We start from the raw sequence: 14502 nt of genomic DNA, 5'->3' as shown, positions 1-14502 counted from the left end.
CAGGTAAGCTCGAACTCATTACTTATTTATAGTATTTTATCATATTTACACTTCAAGGCAGTTGTGTAAAAAAGTGCCCACTGTGCATAAAATGCTCCAAAGCAGCATCTCACTGGTCTCTGAGATGCTGTCGAAGCGGTGAGAATAAGGAAAAGAAAACCTGCCTTACATTGTTTTTGGCTGGCAGAAATAATAGAGATATTAACAACATTCATCATTGACTACAACTTGGGGATGCAACTTGATTGAAGTTAAGAAATTAGAAAACTTGTTTCGGTTTTACTGATTTAAAAACAGTTAAGGTGTTCTTAAATGTTTTTCATATTTTTAAAATCCCAGTGAATTAAAGAACACGTTTTGCCATGTTTTAATTAAATTTCAAGAAAACGGCGTTGTGAGAGATTAAGCTGCACTGACCAAAACCAGTTCTCAACAATGAAAACTTATTTACACACAAGATAGTCGCAGTGTCGGTACAACTACTGCTGCAGCTACCATTTTAAGAATCTCTTGCGAATTTTTGTTGGATATTATCTCAACTACCTTCAAAGACGCAACGATTGTAGAACGTCGTAAAGCACCGACTGCTCACTGATGAGTCTCAGTGTAAATTTGTGCCTTTTTTTTGTCTCCACATTTTAGGTGAGACCAAACTGTACAGTTCAGACGACGAGAAGCTGGACCTAAAGTCAGCAGACACCGTTTGCAGCGACCGAGAGGACAGCTCCGGGGACAGCGAGAACGAAAGTTTCTCGGACGGGAACAACTGTGGCTCCTTGCACCAGAAGAGCAAACTGAAAACCGGATCGCAGGAGGCGCTACCCACCGGCAGCTCAGCGGGAAAGAGCCGGAGGAGACGAACAGCTTTTACTAGCGAGCAGCTGCTCGAGCTTGAAAAGGAGTTTCACTGTAAAAAGTACCTTTCGCTGACCGAACGCTCCCAGATTGCGCATGCACTTAAACTGAGCGAGGTGCAGGTGAAGATTTGGTTTCAGAACCGCAGAGCCAAATGGAAACGGATCAAAGCCGGCAACGTCAACAACCGGTCAGGAGAACCGGTGAGAAATCCCAAAATCGTGGTCCCCATCCCTGTGCACGTCAACAGGTTTGCTGTGAGGAGTCAGCACCAACAAATAGAGCAAGGCACCAGGCCATGAACTCAGATGAAAATCCAAAATATTAACGATAAAAACTCTTAACAGTGACTCTATGTTCCAGTGATATGTTGAACGCATGAAGCACAAAAAGGAGGATTCTGTTACAGTATTTTGTCTGAGAGGTGAGACTGAGCAGAGAGGAGGAATAACTCCCAGACAGACGAATAATCTGGCAATATGCTGTGATTTTTATTTATTGTTCTGTGAATATGTAAATATAAATGGGTAAAATGGGTACAAATGGGCACTATGAGATGAGACTGTAAGATGTTTTTTAAAAAAATATTTATATGTTGGGCCAAAATGTTCTGTTGCTCATGTGCATGCCCTCATTTGGTGACGTTATTCTGGATTTTTGTTTAGTGTTTCGTATGATTTGTTGACCACATTTGCATGTATCTTAAGACGTTTTACATTTTGTTTGGCAACTCTAGGAACCACATTTGAAAACTATTTGTGAAAAAAAAAGAAAAGATGTGAAGGAAATAATGACCGAACAAGGGACAACTGTAAAGAATAATAATAAATCGCTTTATAAGAAATATGGTATCCACTTTGAATCTTTATTAATGAAAGGATGGAATAACAATGTTTTTATGAGACTTTTTGTGAAAAAAGGATTTTTTTTTTTTAATCCTGCAAAAATTAAAATTATGCCCTGCATTGTTTAAACATAGCGGTTCACTGATGATTTACTGAACAAACTAGTCAGATGGCTGTTTTAATATTTGACCTATTTAACACATTCCAAGTACAAGTGGTCACTTTTTTGATCCTGAAGGGATTATTATCAAGTTTTTAATGAGAACGTTTTTGATAAATCTCTTAGACTTTCACTGAAAAACTGTGATACTTTCATCTTTAATATTTAAAGAACTTAGCGTGGCAACCTCAAGGTTAAAAGTTCACTGTGAATGTTTTCATTGATGCAACATCTGTTAGCTTTCAATATCTCAGTGTTACAAACTTAAGGACCTGAATTTAAAAAAAAAAAACTGCAGCAGTGATTGATTTCAGGAGGCCATGTTGTCTCAAGCAAACTGATGGCTTTTCATTTGTCTGAGCACAGTGAACACAGTGTAATGAACTTCTCTATCAGTCACTACAGAGAGGCAAACTGACATCAGCTCTCCCTAATGTTAAAACTAAAATGCTATTTAGGTCAAACAAAAACGGGACTCTGCAGTAATGAAATAAGACGTGTATAAAGGATTAAAAGCCTATTTTAAAACCCACTAATGAAGATGCTGTTTTTTGTGGTTCATCACAGTATAAATACATCAAAATTTCATCAAAATAATGTGTCATTTTCTGTATAATTTCTAGAGGGGCGTGATTTGGCACGGAAATATTGACACCTGTAGAAAAGTCTCATAAAATTTTATTAACGTGAGGTTTGAATGTCTGATTTGGAGAATATTTTATCAATTTAAATAAAAGTAAGAGGCAATGCATGCTTCTAAAAATGTCAGTTTTCAGTAAGGTACATATGAAAACAACTAATAAATGCAGTTATTTCCAAAAACATTCATAATTACTTGCACTTGCAGGCCTATTCTGCAAGGGTAGTGACATAAGCAAATAAATATGACTTGCTTGCAAATATGGAAACATACATGGCACTGTAAAAGCAATAAAGCAGCAATATTTAAATAATGTCTGGCTGCATAGCTATCCAGTAACAGGAAAGGGAAATATCCCTTGGTGTTTTAAGCAAACCTGCGGGATCCTGGGTTTACACTGTTTCTCTGAACTGTTTCCAGAAAAGTCTCATATTGGAATAATTTCACTTCACCTCACATGGGAGGAAGTGATTTCCAAAATAGACTGAGGCCTCAAGCCATGTTTAACCTATTGCTGCAGCACCTGCTGAAGTGAAGTGATTCTTCAAATATTTTATTAGCATTAATAGTTTATTAAATTAACCTACTCTCTCCTGAGTCAGTATTTGCTTATATGGTTTGGATTAACAGCTTCATAAAAAAACAAGGATACACATCTTACTTTTCCATTCCTTTAAGCCTTTCATGGCTGCACATCCTGAAAATGATTTTATCTGTTTGACCCACAAGCATAAACGGACGTCTTTTGACCTGGACACCCATGAGTAGTAAAAGTTTATTTCACTGTTCACCTCATATATCAAGACTCTGACACATGGCTGGGGATTCAAGGAGTGATGATTGTGTGAACAAGCAGTGGAAGTTTTACCATGGCTCAAGAGCTGACTAATATACATGGTCAATTCCACAAGACTGTGACAAAGTGCAGTGGCTATTTCAGTCTTGATGAGCTGCATGGTGGAGGCATCAGCGAGGAGCTATGACACATCTCAGCCACTAACTTCATATTGGTTGTTATTATCAAGATCTTGTGACTACTTGAGACCTCATTTCAGTTTTATCACAAGGTGATTATCCCTAGATTTGTTACTATTCCTGAAATTATGAACTCAAACATATGACATTGTACAGAACTGGCCTATTCAAAACACTAAATTTGTGTTATTTAATTAAATAATAAAAGTTAATGTATATTTTTGAATGATTCATCTTGTGAATTCAATTCTTTGAGTTTTAATAATCCCTCTTCCATTAAAGCCACATCTTAAGTGCGCATCTCAGTCTCAAGACAATCTGAATCGTTGTGCCATTCTGCTACTTGAATCACAAAGCAAAGACATTAAACCATTTCCACATTCCCACCTGGACAGAGAGAGGAAAAGTGAGGGACCTCATTATTGGCTAGCTGTGAGCGTGCAGGCTGCTCAGCGCCGACTGGAGGCCTGACTTCTTGGGAGGGTCTGGATGGTCGTGGCTACAGTGATGGATGGGCAGATGCATCAAATCGCACAAGATAAACAAGCGATGAGTTTCATCAGGGCCATCATAGCTTTAATTTGGCTGCCTAATGAGTCAGATCTAGTGGCGGAGATAAGAGTTGTCAGAGGCCCGGCTCTAATGAATTTCTTGCCACTTGTAATCAAGGTTGCCTGTCTGAGGGGGGATGATTAATGGAACCCTGGAGGATTCCCTCGGCCCTCAGCCTTCATTACAGCTAATGCATTCTCAGGCAAATTAACAGAGAAATGCAGGCAAAAGCCAATGGGGAAGAGGAGAGAAAGAGAGAGGAAAGAGGAGAAAGGGAGAATGGAAGAGAATGACAGGAACAGAACGTTTATGTAAAACAAAGAGGAGAGAGGAGGATGAAGAGGAAGATAGCACGGTGGGTATAAAGCAGCCAGCTTGGTACCAGGAGACAGAGATGTATTGAAATCTGCTGATTAGTGAGAGGGTGACGGATATGAAAATTAGTATGGAAACATGAGGTCTGGGCCAGTCAGAAAGGGCAGGGTGCGACATGGATGTAATGGTTTGACATGATGGAGCTGAAATTGATAAATGGATGTTCAGGTGGGGAGGGATGGGGGTGGGGGGGTTCAGGAGAGGAGTGGTGATCAGATGGAAGTAGCACAGTGGACATAATTACTGGTTAAAGAGGTTTAAAGGGTGAAAAAAGGAGAAAAACAGGAAGCAACAGTAACCTATTGAAACAAAGGCTGGGAAAGATGTAAGACAAACCTCCACTCAACGCCACCTTAAAGCAACATTTATATTTCAACCAGGCACATCACTGACTGCTTGCTAAACAGGCTGTTTATGTGGCCTGTGGCCAAGAAGCTCCTACACGTTATGGAAATATGGATTTAATGTTTGCAAATATGGTCTTGTCAGGTCTTTGTGTAGCCATCCATCAGCCTCAGACCCACCTCTGCAATCTTAGAGGCAATTTGTCTGAGAAGAGGTGGGCGGCAGAGAGCCCTCCTCACTGTTTAGCAGGCCCTGATGAAATATCAAAACACACAGCAGTGCAAGCAAGTGCTCCAGTCTCACTACAGCAAGCATAAGTGGCCAAGGTCTGCCAAGGCATGTGGCATGGTAATAAATTACAGGACAGATTTTATTTATTTATTTTTAGAGGTATTTCTCAGGAAATGTGGAATAACTCTGCATCAGTTTAGGTTAATGTGAGTAAGGATTACATTATTGGTATTTAAAGCCCCAAATACTTGACTTGCTGTAATAAATATTGTTGTATTAATTATGAATCACATAAACTGGTTTATCACCTGACTCTGCTGCTCCCTTCCTGCAACTTTATTGTTTTTGTTCGCTCTTATCATCAGTCATTTTTCAACAGAAAAGAAAGCTCTCAAAACTCAGCCAGCCCAAAATGGCAAACAGACAAAGCTGGCAACTAGCAGATGAACATAACTGAGTAGCGGTTAAAAAGTCAGATATGTCTTTCAGTACCTGGTGTAGACCAAAAACAGAGCTACAAGAGTGTGAATATGTTGTTGCTCTGTATTGACAGGATGTGGAAATAGGCAACTATTTGCCAAGAAGGCCAAAAATCAGTTAATGGAGGTTTTAAAACCTGAAACTTCTTTCAAACTTTCAGTATTTCTTTATGGGTCTAAACAAGTTAAAAAAAAAAGAGCTAATCTGCTTCATTAGATTGTGGGAGTGTGGTTTGGTCAGATTTGACTGACAGCAACCAAACAGCCCACAGACTGTCATCAGACTTTGATTCAGTGTTGCTAAATCCAGATGTGTGACATTATAACAAGCCTCCTCACTTCAAGCACGAGAAGAGCACTGAGAAAAAAAAGAAAAATGCAGAAATCTCTTGTGCACAACAACCAAAAGTGCTCACATAGCACCCCATTGCTCAGAAGAAGCTGATTGAGAAAATACTTTTCCAGGGTTTTTAAGTGTGCAGAGAAAAAAACTAAAGGAAAACCAGGTGAAATAGTGGAAACAATGCCTGCCAATAGAAAGAGGAAGAGGAAGATATGCTGAGACGAGATTAACAGAAAATAAGAAGTGGATTAGTGAGGGCTTGACTTCTCTGGACACTGAGACCTTTCACTTTTCTCCACGGTGTGCTACCTGACACTAAGCCTGTCTCTCTATCTTAATCCTCTTTCAGCAACTGTTGGAGGTCTCACAAGCAGGAAGTGGAGAGGTTGATTTACTTACCTCAAGACGGGCCTGGTGGAGTTGTCTCAGGCACGTTTACAGGACTGAGTCCGTGCCATTGAGGACAGATGATGAAGGAACACGCAAAAGGGGAGAACATGAAATGGCAGAACTTGTTGAAATCATATTGAAAGTGTTAATTTATTATGAGCCTCACCTTGCAGAAGCAATAGGAGAATGACGGAAGACGGACAGACAACACATACACAAGACAAATGCGTTGATTTCCCTAAATCCAGGGAAAGCTACATCATTTTATTTGAGTGTTTATTAATAGGTCAACAGTCAGCCAAGCATCCAAACATACGGCAAGTTCTTTAGCTTTTGCTATGTTTCGTATTCTGAACGTAAAGGAATTACAATAGGAAAATTAACTTGAACAAATCCAAAAAAAAAAAAAAAAAATATTTACATACTGCATTATAAATATGTCAAATGTACATCATTATACACAAGTACCAAAGATGGTCAGTTAATGCAGAGACCAAACAGAAGTACCTTAAAAATATGCCTAAGGACAAACCAAAACAACATATCAAAATATGGTTCATGGGTCAAGAGGACCTAAAACCAGTTCAGTTTGTCTTCAGATAAAAGCATTAAGCTAATATGTACACTTCATGTTGTGTTTGGGGAAAACTGGCAGGTTTCTAGTGTCTTTCAGGATCTACAGTATGTAAATGAGGGTTCAGGTAATCACTGTACACATTAAACTCTTCTTAGTAATCCCCTTGGACACTAAAATGTACTTACAGAAATACATTGGTCAAGTAAAAATCAGAAATAAGGCCAGTACCATTGTACAGTACAAGTAAATTTGAAGATATCTAGTTGAAGCTGTGGTTGGTTGTGCAATGTCCTAAAAGAATAGTTTGACATTTTGGAGAATATGCTTTATTTTCTGGGAATTAAATGAGAAGACAGATAAAGTCTCCTGTTTATGCTTTAAGTATGAAGCCAAGGGGCAGGACACAGTTAGTTTAGCTTAGCATGAAGACTGAAAGCACGGGAAAGCAATTAGCTGGATACCCTCAAAAATTTAAAAATCTACTTACCAGTACCTCTAACCTGTAAAGCTAACAAGGAAACACAAGTGTGTAAAATTACTATTAGATTTTCATATGTGTGTTGCTAAGCTAGGCTGGACTGATTGCCTGCTGGCTCCGGCTCTGTACTCAAAGCACATGCAAGAGAATGGTACTAATAACTCTTGGCAAGATCCAGGAGGGAATAAACACATTTCCCAAAATGTCAAACTTTTCCTTTAACATTTATCTATCTCCCGCACCCACAAATATCAGTTTTGACCACACAGGCTACTCATTTTCCGTGGACTCTGAAAGCACATATATTGTAAAGCAACAACAACCAAACAGTATTTAAGGTACCAAGTTAATAACTTGCTTTGTAAACATACATCCTGCCTTTGTAAACCCAGAAAATCAAGATAGTTTAAAACCTTAAAATATCTGTTGAATAAAAGGGAAACTTCACTGCAGACATTTTGCAAACTCCACCTGAATTCATTCCTTGCCCAATTCCTATTTACTATAAATGAACTGGCTTATCATGTCTGTGGAATACTATACATGTGCATTAATATAAAGAGAATCAAACTAATTCTACTTGTCTCTATGAATCTCCTTGGCCTTTTTAATCCCACAGTGTCACTCTCATTACAGTTACTTGAATTTATTTTGCTAACGCCCTGCGTTTAGACTGACAAGTTCTCAGGATGGGGAAGGACACGTAGAAAGAGTTGTTTTTAATGACTCCAGAAAGTCAGGACTGTTGTTATAAGGAGTAAGGTGCAGGAACAGTAACTACTTTTTACATAGGTCTGTACATTAAAACACAGTTATGTTCCCAAATCTTCACTGTAGGCGTTCATCTTCTTTCCAGTGTCCCCTCTCCAATGTTTATGAACAGAAATGCCCAGTTGCCCTCTGCTGCACATGGTTACAGACAAAGACGGCAGCACAGTACCATATATGTATTTCACAGCAACAATAGAGGAAATGCACTCGAGAGTACAAATTTTACAGCCTTTGGCCTCAGGAGATTAATGGACACTCTGATACGCATATAGTTTGAAACTGTGCGAATCTATGCCAAATAATTACCAACACAATCTGGTCAATCAGAAAATTACTTCAGGAAAGACATCATAATGGCACAATTTTCAGCTTCAATCAAACCTTTGAGTTTGAATGAATTCTGATTGAGGAGGCACTCTTACAAAGCCACGTGGCTCGATGGTCATAAAACATTATGCTGAAACAGCTATTGATATCATGGAAGGTTTAGTTTCTTTCCTCCATCAGTGCTTTGTCACTTGTAAAACTATTTCTCACAGTTTTATGTTATTAAGCTTAGATTAGGAAATTTAAAGGAAGCTTCTCACTCACGCTCATTATAAAATCTGTTCATGTCGCAGAAGGGGAAGACATAAAAGGAAATGTTCACGCATTAAGGAAATGCTTTTTGTTGGGTAGGTATGAATGCCAAAGTAAGTCATTTGTTTGGTTGATGCTTAAAAAACAAAAAAGCTTAAAGCTGATCGTGATCATTTTAGACCAAGATTGAGAGAATTAAAAACAAACAAAACAAAAAAATAATAATATAAAACAAACAGTTTACAATGTCAGAAACACAAAGACTGACTTCTTTCAGTGTAGTGGAATATCAACAATATGTCCGTTGGTACTGATTCTGGGTTACACAGTGTGAAACAGAGGGAAGTATTGGGAAGAGACAGGGGTGGGTTCAGAGTTTTCTATGTTTGCCTGCAGCTCCTCTCTTGCTCTTACATGATACTAATACTGCGGTTGAGCTCACACTGGGCATTGTTGTTGTTGATGTTGGGGTTACGGCGGCTCATGTTGGGCGTGGCCACTGAGGTCAGGCTGCTTGCATCGTTTGGGCAACCATGCTGAAGTAAGATGTCAGCGCACTCCTGGCTCCCAGCTCGCCGAGCGCAGGACAGCGGCGTCTGGCCACGAGCATCCCGACAATTTACGTCCACGCCATACTGTGGGTGATAATGATGGATATTAAGAGGTATAAACTGGGGAATTCCAAAGAAATTTCTGCAAATTTATGAATATTTGTTCCAAATATTAAAAAATAAGCAAAAATTTGAATGAAAAACAATATGAAAATTTGTAATGCAGGCGCATTGTTGTAGTAGTTTATTTCTTATTTTCCTCAGTTCATTATCGGCAGCTCATTTGCGTTTTCTCCTTTACCTCTTTACACTCTACAAATAGAAGCATCATTGGCACAGTCTTTAATGAAAGAACCCCTTGTTTCCTTTGAATCGCAATGATCAGCGTCGTACAGGCAAGATGACAAACTTGAAGTGACTAACAACAAATTTTAAAACAATATGCTCCTTTAAAATAATGTGCTTTTCTGTGGAAATCTGTACATTGAAAACATTTAGTCTTATACATACTTTGACCATCTGGACCATCATTTTACACACATTTACCCACACTTCAGTTTTCTATATTTTTCAAATAATTTGTAGTTTTGACATGTTTTAGAGCAGTTCTATTATTTTCAACCTCGCTATATTCAAACCATACTTCTCTGTAAACAAAGAATTTAGTAGGTTTTCACTAAACATTTACTTCTGGCAGCACCCAGCCTATTAATTGCTATTAATTTGGAAGTATGTAATCTTTAGCTAGAGTTTAGTTGGTTATATCAAGTCCATAAGCAATATTTCTAAAATCATGGCTGCCAAACTGGCAAGGTTACAGAGGTTAACTTGTCCGATCACTAAATGCCAACACTAACAATGTTCATCCACCTGTGACCATTTCTTTCAGAATGAAAGAATCCACTCACCCAGATGAGCAACTGTGTGATGACCACATTGGTCATGGCGCAGGAGAGGTGCAGAGCAGTGCGTCCGTCTCCGTCCCCGTAGGTCTCGTTAACCTCCTCCTTGGTGCCGTGGGCCAACAGCAGCACCACCAACCTCAGGTCATCCTCTACCACTGCCCGAAGCAGCTGCTGCCCCAGGGGCACATCCGACTGGGGCAGTCCCAACAGGAACAGCTTCTGCTCATACTTGGCTCGGATCCAGCGCTCCTTCTCCTCCCTGGAGAGAAGGAAATGATGGGGACGCTACAGGTCAGGCACAGTGAAACATGATGAACATGCTTTAAGCAATTTAGTGCTTGAGTTAAAGAACTTTCAATGCATATCTTTTAATTTAGAAGCAGTGATTTAAAGGCAAAAAGAAAAAGAAGATTATATGCACCAAGGGAAATATTACAGTAATTGGCTCACCAGTGTGAAGTGACATTTCTCAATTATTGGAGCACAACAAAGTCACTAGCCCCTACTATCACAGTGGGACATAATACCATGAGATAGGCTGAGGAGATGAGAGAATGCCAAAGGGTGTGACGCTTTGGGCAATATTCCACTTTCTACTGATTACAGTTGAGAGCAAGACGGTTAGAGCCTGGCCAGCTTTCTAAAGGTTACACGTCTTGAACAGCACGTCTGCTGCGGACAATACAGGAAGGAGGGGGACATGTTTTTTATCAGCGCTGTCGGCTGTCAGTCTGAACTGGTGGATTCCCTCCACAAAAGAGGCAGCGTGTCTCAGAGCCCCGGTCTCCCTTGGGGTGGCAGGGCCCTGAGTCAGATCGATGGGGCTGAATGGCAGCCAGAGAGGGACGGTGGGACATGGGGCTTCTTCACTCCAGCCTGCAGCAGAGAATACTGAGGGGTAAGGCTCCTTCCTCTATCACCAGGCAGAATTCTATCTATTGCTCTCCATCTTGACCCCCCGTTTCATTCTCGGTTCACATACAAACTGTCCAAATAAGAAAGAAAGAAAAAAAAATCAATATCAATATGTGAGTGACTGAGCATGCCCAGTGTGGCAATAACCCTGTGACCCTGTCAGTCGGTGTGATAAGAGGAGCAAAAAGAGGCTGTTGTTTGGATTTGTGGGTGAGTGACAGAAAGGAGAAGGTTTGTACGGATAAGTTAAAGCAGCGACGCTGGCTGGAGTGACAAGGCTCTCATGGGACTCTCTATCAACAAGCCAAAGCTATACAGCCCGTACGAACTGACAATGTAATTCACGACAATTCTATTTTAACACAATCGCGATGAAAAACTCATAAAGTCCAAGTCAATTACCAAAAAGCAACTTTTTAGATAAACAGTGGAACATCACATCTAAATAAGTAAATAATATTTACAATTGCCTGCCTTATACTTTACATAATAACAGCTACATCTCTTCCCTGAAACAATGTTCTGGTTACTCTCTGCAGATCTAGCTTGAAATAGTTTTGAGTCTATACTTAAAAAGTTGCACTGGGGCAAGAGCGGTATCTCAAGGTGAGTAAGACCAGAACTATCTGCATGGTCTAAATGCAGGAGGTAAATATAAAGCTTTTCAAATTTTATTTTTTCATTTGGGTGAAACAACCCTTTGAGTATATCCCCACATAGCTCATTTTCAATTACAGCAGCCATTTTAACCAGCTCACCATTAGTCACTCGTCTTTATTACGACCTTAGCGGCTAAGTGTCAAGGCTGCCAGCTTACCACAGACAGCAACCATTTTCAGACTCATATGTCAGCTGCCAGGTCCACTTCACAGAGCACTTTGTCTGGGAAAGCATCCTGGCACCGGCCCTAACTACAGGAGATAAGGATGTGCTGGAACAGGGGCAAGCCTTTACCATCGCCTAGGCACAGACTGATTAACTGAACTGGAAGATCATAAACCAATGGAACTGTCATCTTTGAACAGTCTTAATGTGATTACTTCTATAAGCATATGAGTACAGTTTTGCTATGACCTGGAAAAAATCTGGAGGAAAAAGTCCTCTACACTGCTACACTGCAAGCAAATCTTTCTTAAGAATGAGAGTATTATGTCAACAACAATACAACCCTAATATCAGGCAATTGCAGTGACCTGGAGTTTAATGATGTAAGACCTCAATCAATCCCTGCTCAATCATTATATGTGGATAAGCCTGTTAGTAAAAAAATGGCCTTAGAACCAGGGGACTGCCCAGAAAAAGAAGGGGTTATCCTCCCCTGCCCTCTTATTTCCGGTGGACTCTTTGAAAACCAGTGTCTTTATTTTTTGTTCCTGCCGAAGAGGATAAACTATGTCTGAAAACTCTATAATCCATGAAATAATCCTTAAGGCAAAATCTACAACCTTTAACAAAAATCTAGGCATGGTTAAAAAACAATTGTTAAGAGCTCATGTCAAAAGTTTGTTTCAGAAAGCTAGACCATGAATGAGATGCTGAATCTGTAGACCTCGGTGAATTGATATGAGCTAAATGAGGCAGAAAGTTAGCACCAAGATGTGAAACAAAAAGGCTGAGGAGAGCCATTAAGAAGGCGTCAACATCTCAGAAAGGAGCCCTGAGGACACTTTGTTAGCCTCTGTTACAAAATCGGCCCTGAAGCCCCATAGGAAAAGGCCTCACTCGCTGCTGATTCTGAGCACTAAATTCAACCACAGTTCTTTTTAGATGGTCCACATAAAAAGGCCAAAGCAGCCAGGCAGTGGTTTTTAAAAATTCCCCAGCTGTTGCCACTTGAAAGGCAGAGTGTGAAAGGAAGTGAAATGGTAATCCCGCCTCTATCTTTTGTTTGAAATAGAAAAACAATCCAAACAGAGGTAGGGCTTAGACAGTCAGGGGGGAAACTGAGACCCTTGAAGAGGGCACTTCCTCACCACAGGAGGAAGAAAAATAAAATCAGATTTAGCATGTCAAAGTGCCAGGACAGAGGTGGAGAGGGAAGGGAGGATAAATTTTCACAGCATGAGGATGTTTAGAAAATTGACCTGATAGTTACTCTTACACACACACATAGAGGCATGGGCACCACCTTGGCTTGAGCGCATACTTGTTCTAAATTTCACTGTTGCTTAGGGGACAGAGGGGGGCTCAGAGTTCCCAATAAAAATGCCTGTGTCTATTTTAAAACAAGCAGCGTTTGCTTCACCACAAACGTCCTCCAGCATTCAGAGTTATCTCAGAGCTGATGCTCATTTAACATTCTTTCATTTAGTTTTATTTGAAAGGAATCTTGGGGGAAAAAATCAAGATGCTTACTAAGTCTAAAGTGGAAATGGGATTCCTGGTGTCCCCTTTCATTTGCCTATGCAGAGCCCACCTATTTAAGGCAGCCTTAACAACACAGAAAGCCCTCTTTTATAATTCTATTAGAGCTCTGTCCCTTCAGCTCTCTGTTGAGCAATGGATCCTGACTCTGACTTAATTAACTGGCAAATGGCGGAATGATTCTCCTAAACCCAGCCCACGGAGTCAAGAACACATGACTGAATTCAAATAAAGAGGGACAAACAAGGATAATTAGTCAAGCCTGAAAGACAAAAGCGAACGGGAATTTATAGGCATGAAAGGGAAACCGAGACGGAGGGGGTGGAGCTAGTGGTGGAGTAGCCACAAAATAACCACTCTGACCACCTACAATAAAGGTGCATTGGTCCATAGGAGGATGTCCGTCCCACCACCAGCCCATCTTTCAAACACATACTGAGTCCTCCTATACAATCAAACCTTCAAGGGCTCCTCCTACTCCTCCCTGGGCATCCAAATTCAGTGCAGACACATCAAATAGATGCACTGAACAGAAGAGATGGTGGTGTTGGAGGGTTGGAGGGGGTGGGTCTTGAGATCTGACCAGCCTGAACAGACCTCTCACCGTGGGGGTGGGCAACTTGTATGAGACTGATTCCCATGCAGCCAGCAGCTCCACTTCCACAAACCAAGGGGAGGGAAGAGACAGAGAGCGAGGAAGAGGGACAGCAGCAAAAAGATGAAAAGGGGGCAGAGAGGGAAACGAGAGAGATGAAAAAAAAAAGCGCGCACAACAGGGAAAGAAAGCTGGGCCCCAAAGCATCAAAGGTTGCTAAGGGCGAGAAATGAAGGAGCAACACAGTAAATGTTGCAGCAGAAAGTGCTATATAAGGACCCCTGTGGTCCACTGGGTACAGTGTAGACATGGTACACTCTGCTCTGAGAAGAACAGTTACAAAAAAACATTAAGACAAATATTTTCACAAGCGGAAGAGATGCCATGTTTCTTGTTTCCAGAGTGCCCTCCGAACAGATGACCAGAATTCAAAAGGTTGTTGTGTTGTGCTCTATAGAGAGGCCAATAAGAGAGCATCTGGGTGCCGCAGGCAGGCAGAGGGATGAGCTGAATATATTGTGACATTAATGAGGTTGTCAGACTCCTCATGATGGAGTGGCTATGTTTTTGTGCCAGC

General features: G+C 40.5%; 2 protein-coding genes across 3 annotated transcripts in view; one reads left to right on the top strand and one right to left on the bottom strand.

The window, feature by feature from the left end:
• Positions 1-1725, top strand: part of gbx1 (gastrulation brain homeobox 1) — a 2566-nt gene extending 841 nt beyond the window's left edge. The window contains exons 2-3 of the mRNA XM_020595876.1: positions 384-394; positions 567-1725. Coding sequence (XP_020451532.1) covers positions 384-394; positions 567-1157 — 602 coding nt within the window. The 3' untranslated portion in view covers positions 1158-1725. The remainder of the gene's footprint in view (positions 1-383; positions 395-566) is intronic.
• A 4674-nt stretch (positions 1726-6399) lies between these two features.
• Positions 6400-14502, bottom strand: part of agap3 (ArfGAP with GTPase domain, ankyrin repeat and PH domain 3) — a 112148-nt gene continuing 104045 nt past the window's right edge. Inside the window, exons 18-19 of one of the 2 annotated variants that reach the window (XM_020595921.1) lie at positions 10055-10310; positions 6400-9230 (exon numbers count right to left, since the gene is read on the bottom strand). In XM_020595921.1, the coding sequence (XP_020451577.1) occupies positions 9006-9230; positions 10055-10310 (481 nt within the window). In that variant the 3' untranslated portion in view covers positions 6400-9005. The remainder of the gene's footprint in view (positions 9231-10054; positions 10311-14502) is intronic. The other variant, XM_020595922.1, reaches the window with a different exon arrangement.

Source organism: Monopterus albus, unplaced genomic scaffold (assembly GCF_001952655.1).
Source record: "Monopterus albus unplaced genomic scaffold, M_albus_1.0 scaffold28.1, whole genome shotgun sequence".
Lineage (NCBI taxonomy): Eukaryota > Metazoa > Chordata > Actinopteri > Synbranchiformes > Synbranchidae > Monopterus > Monopterus albus.
Note: the sequence above shows the minus strand (reverse complement) of the source record. Positions and strands in the feature narration are given on the sequence as shown.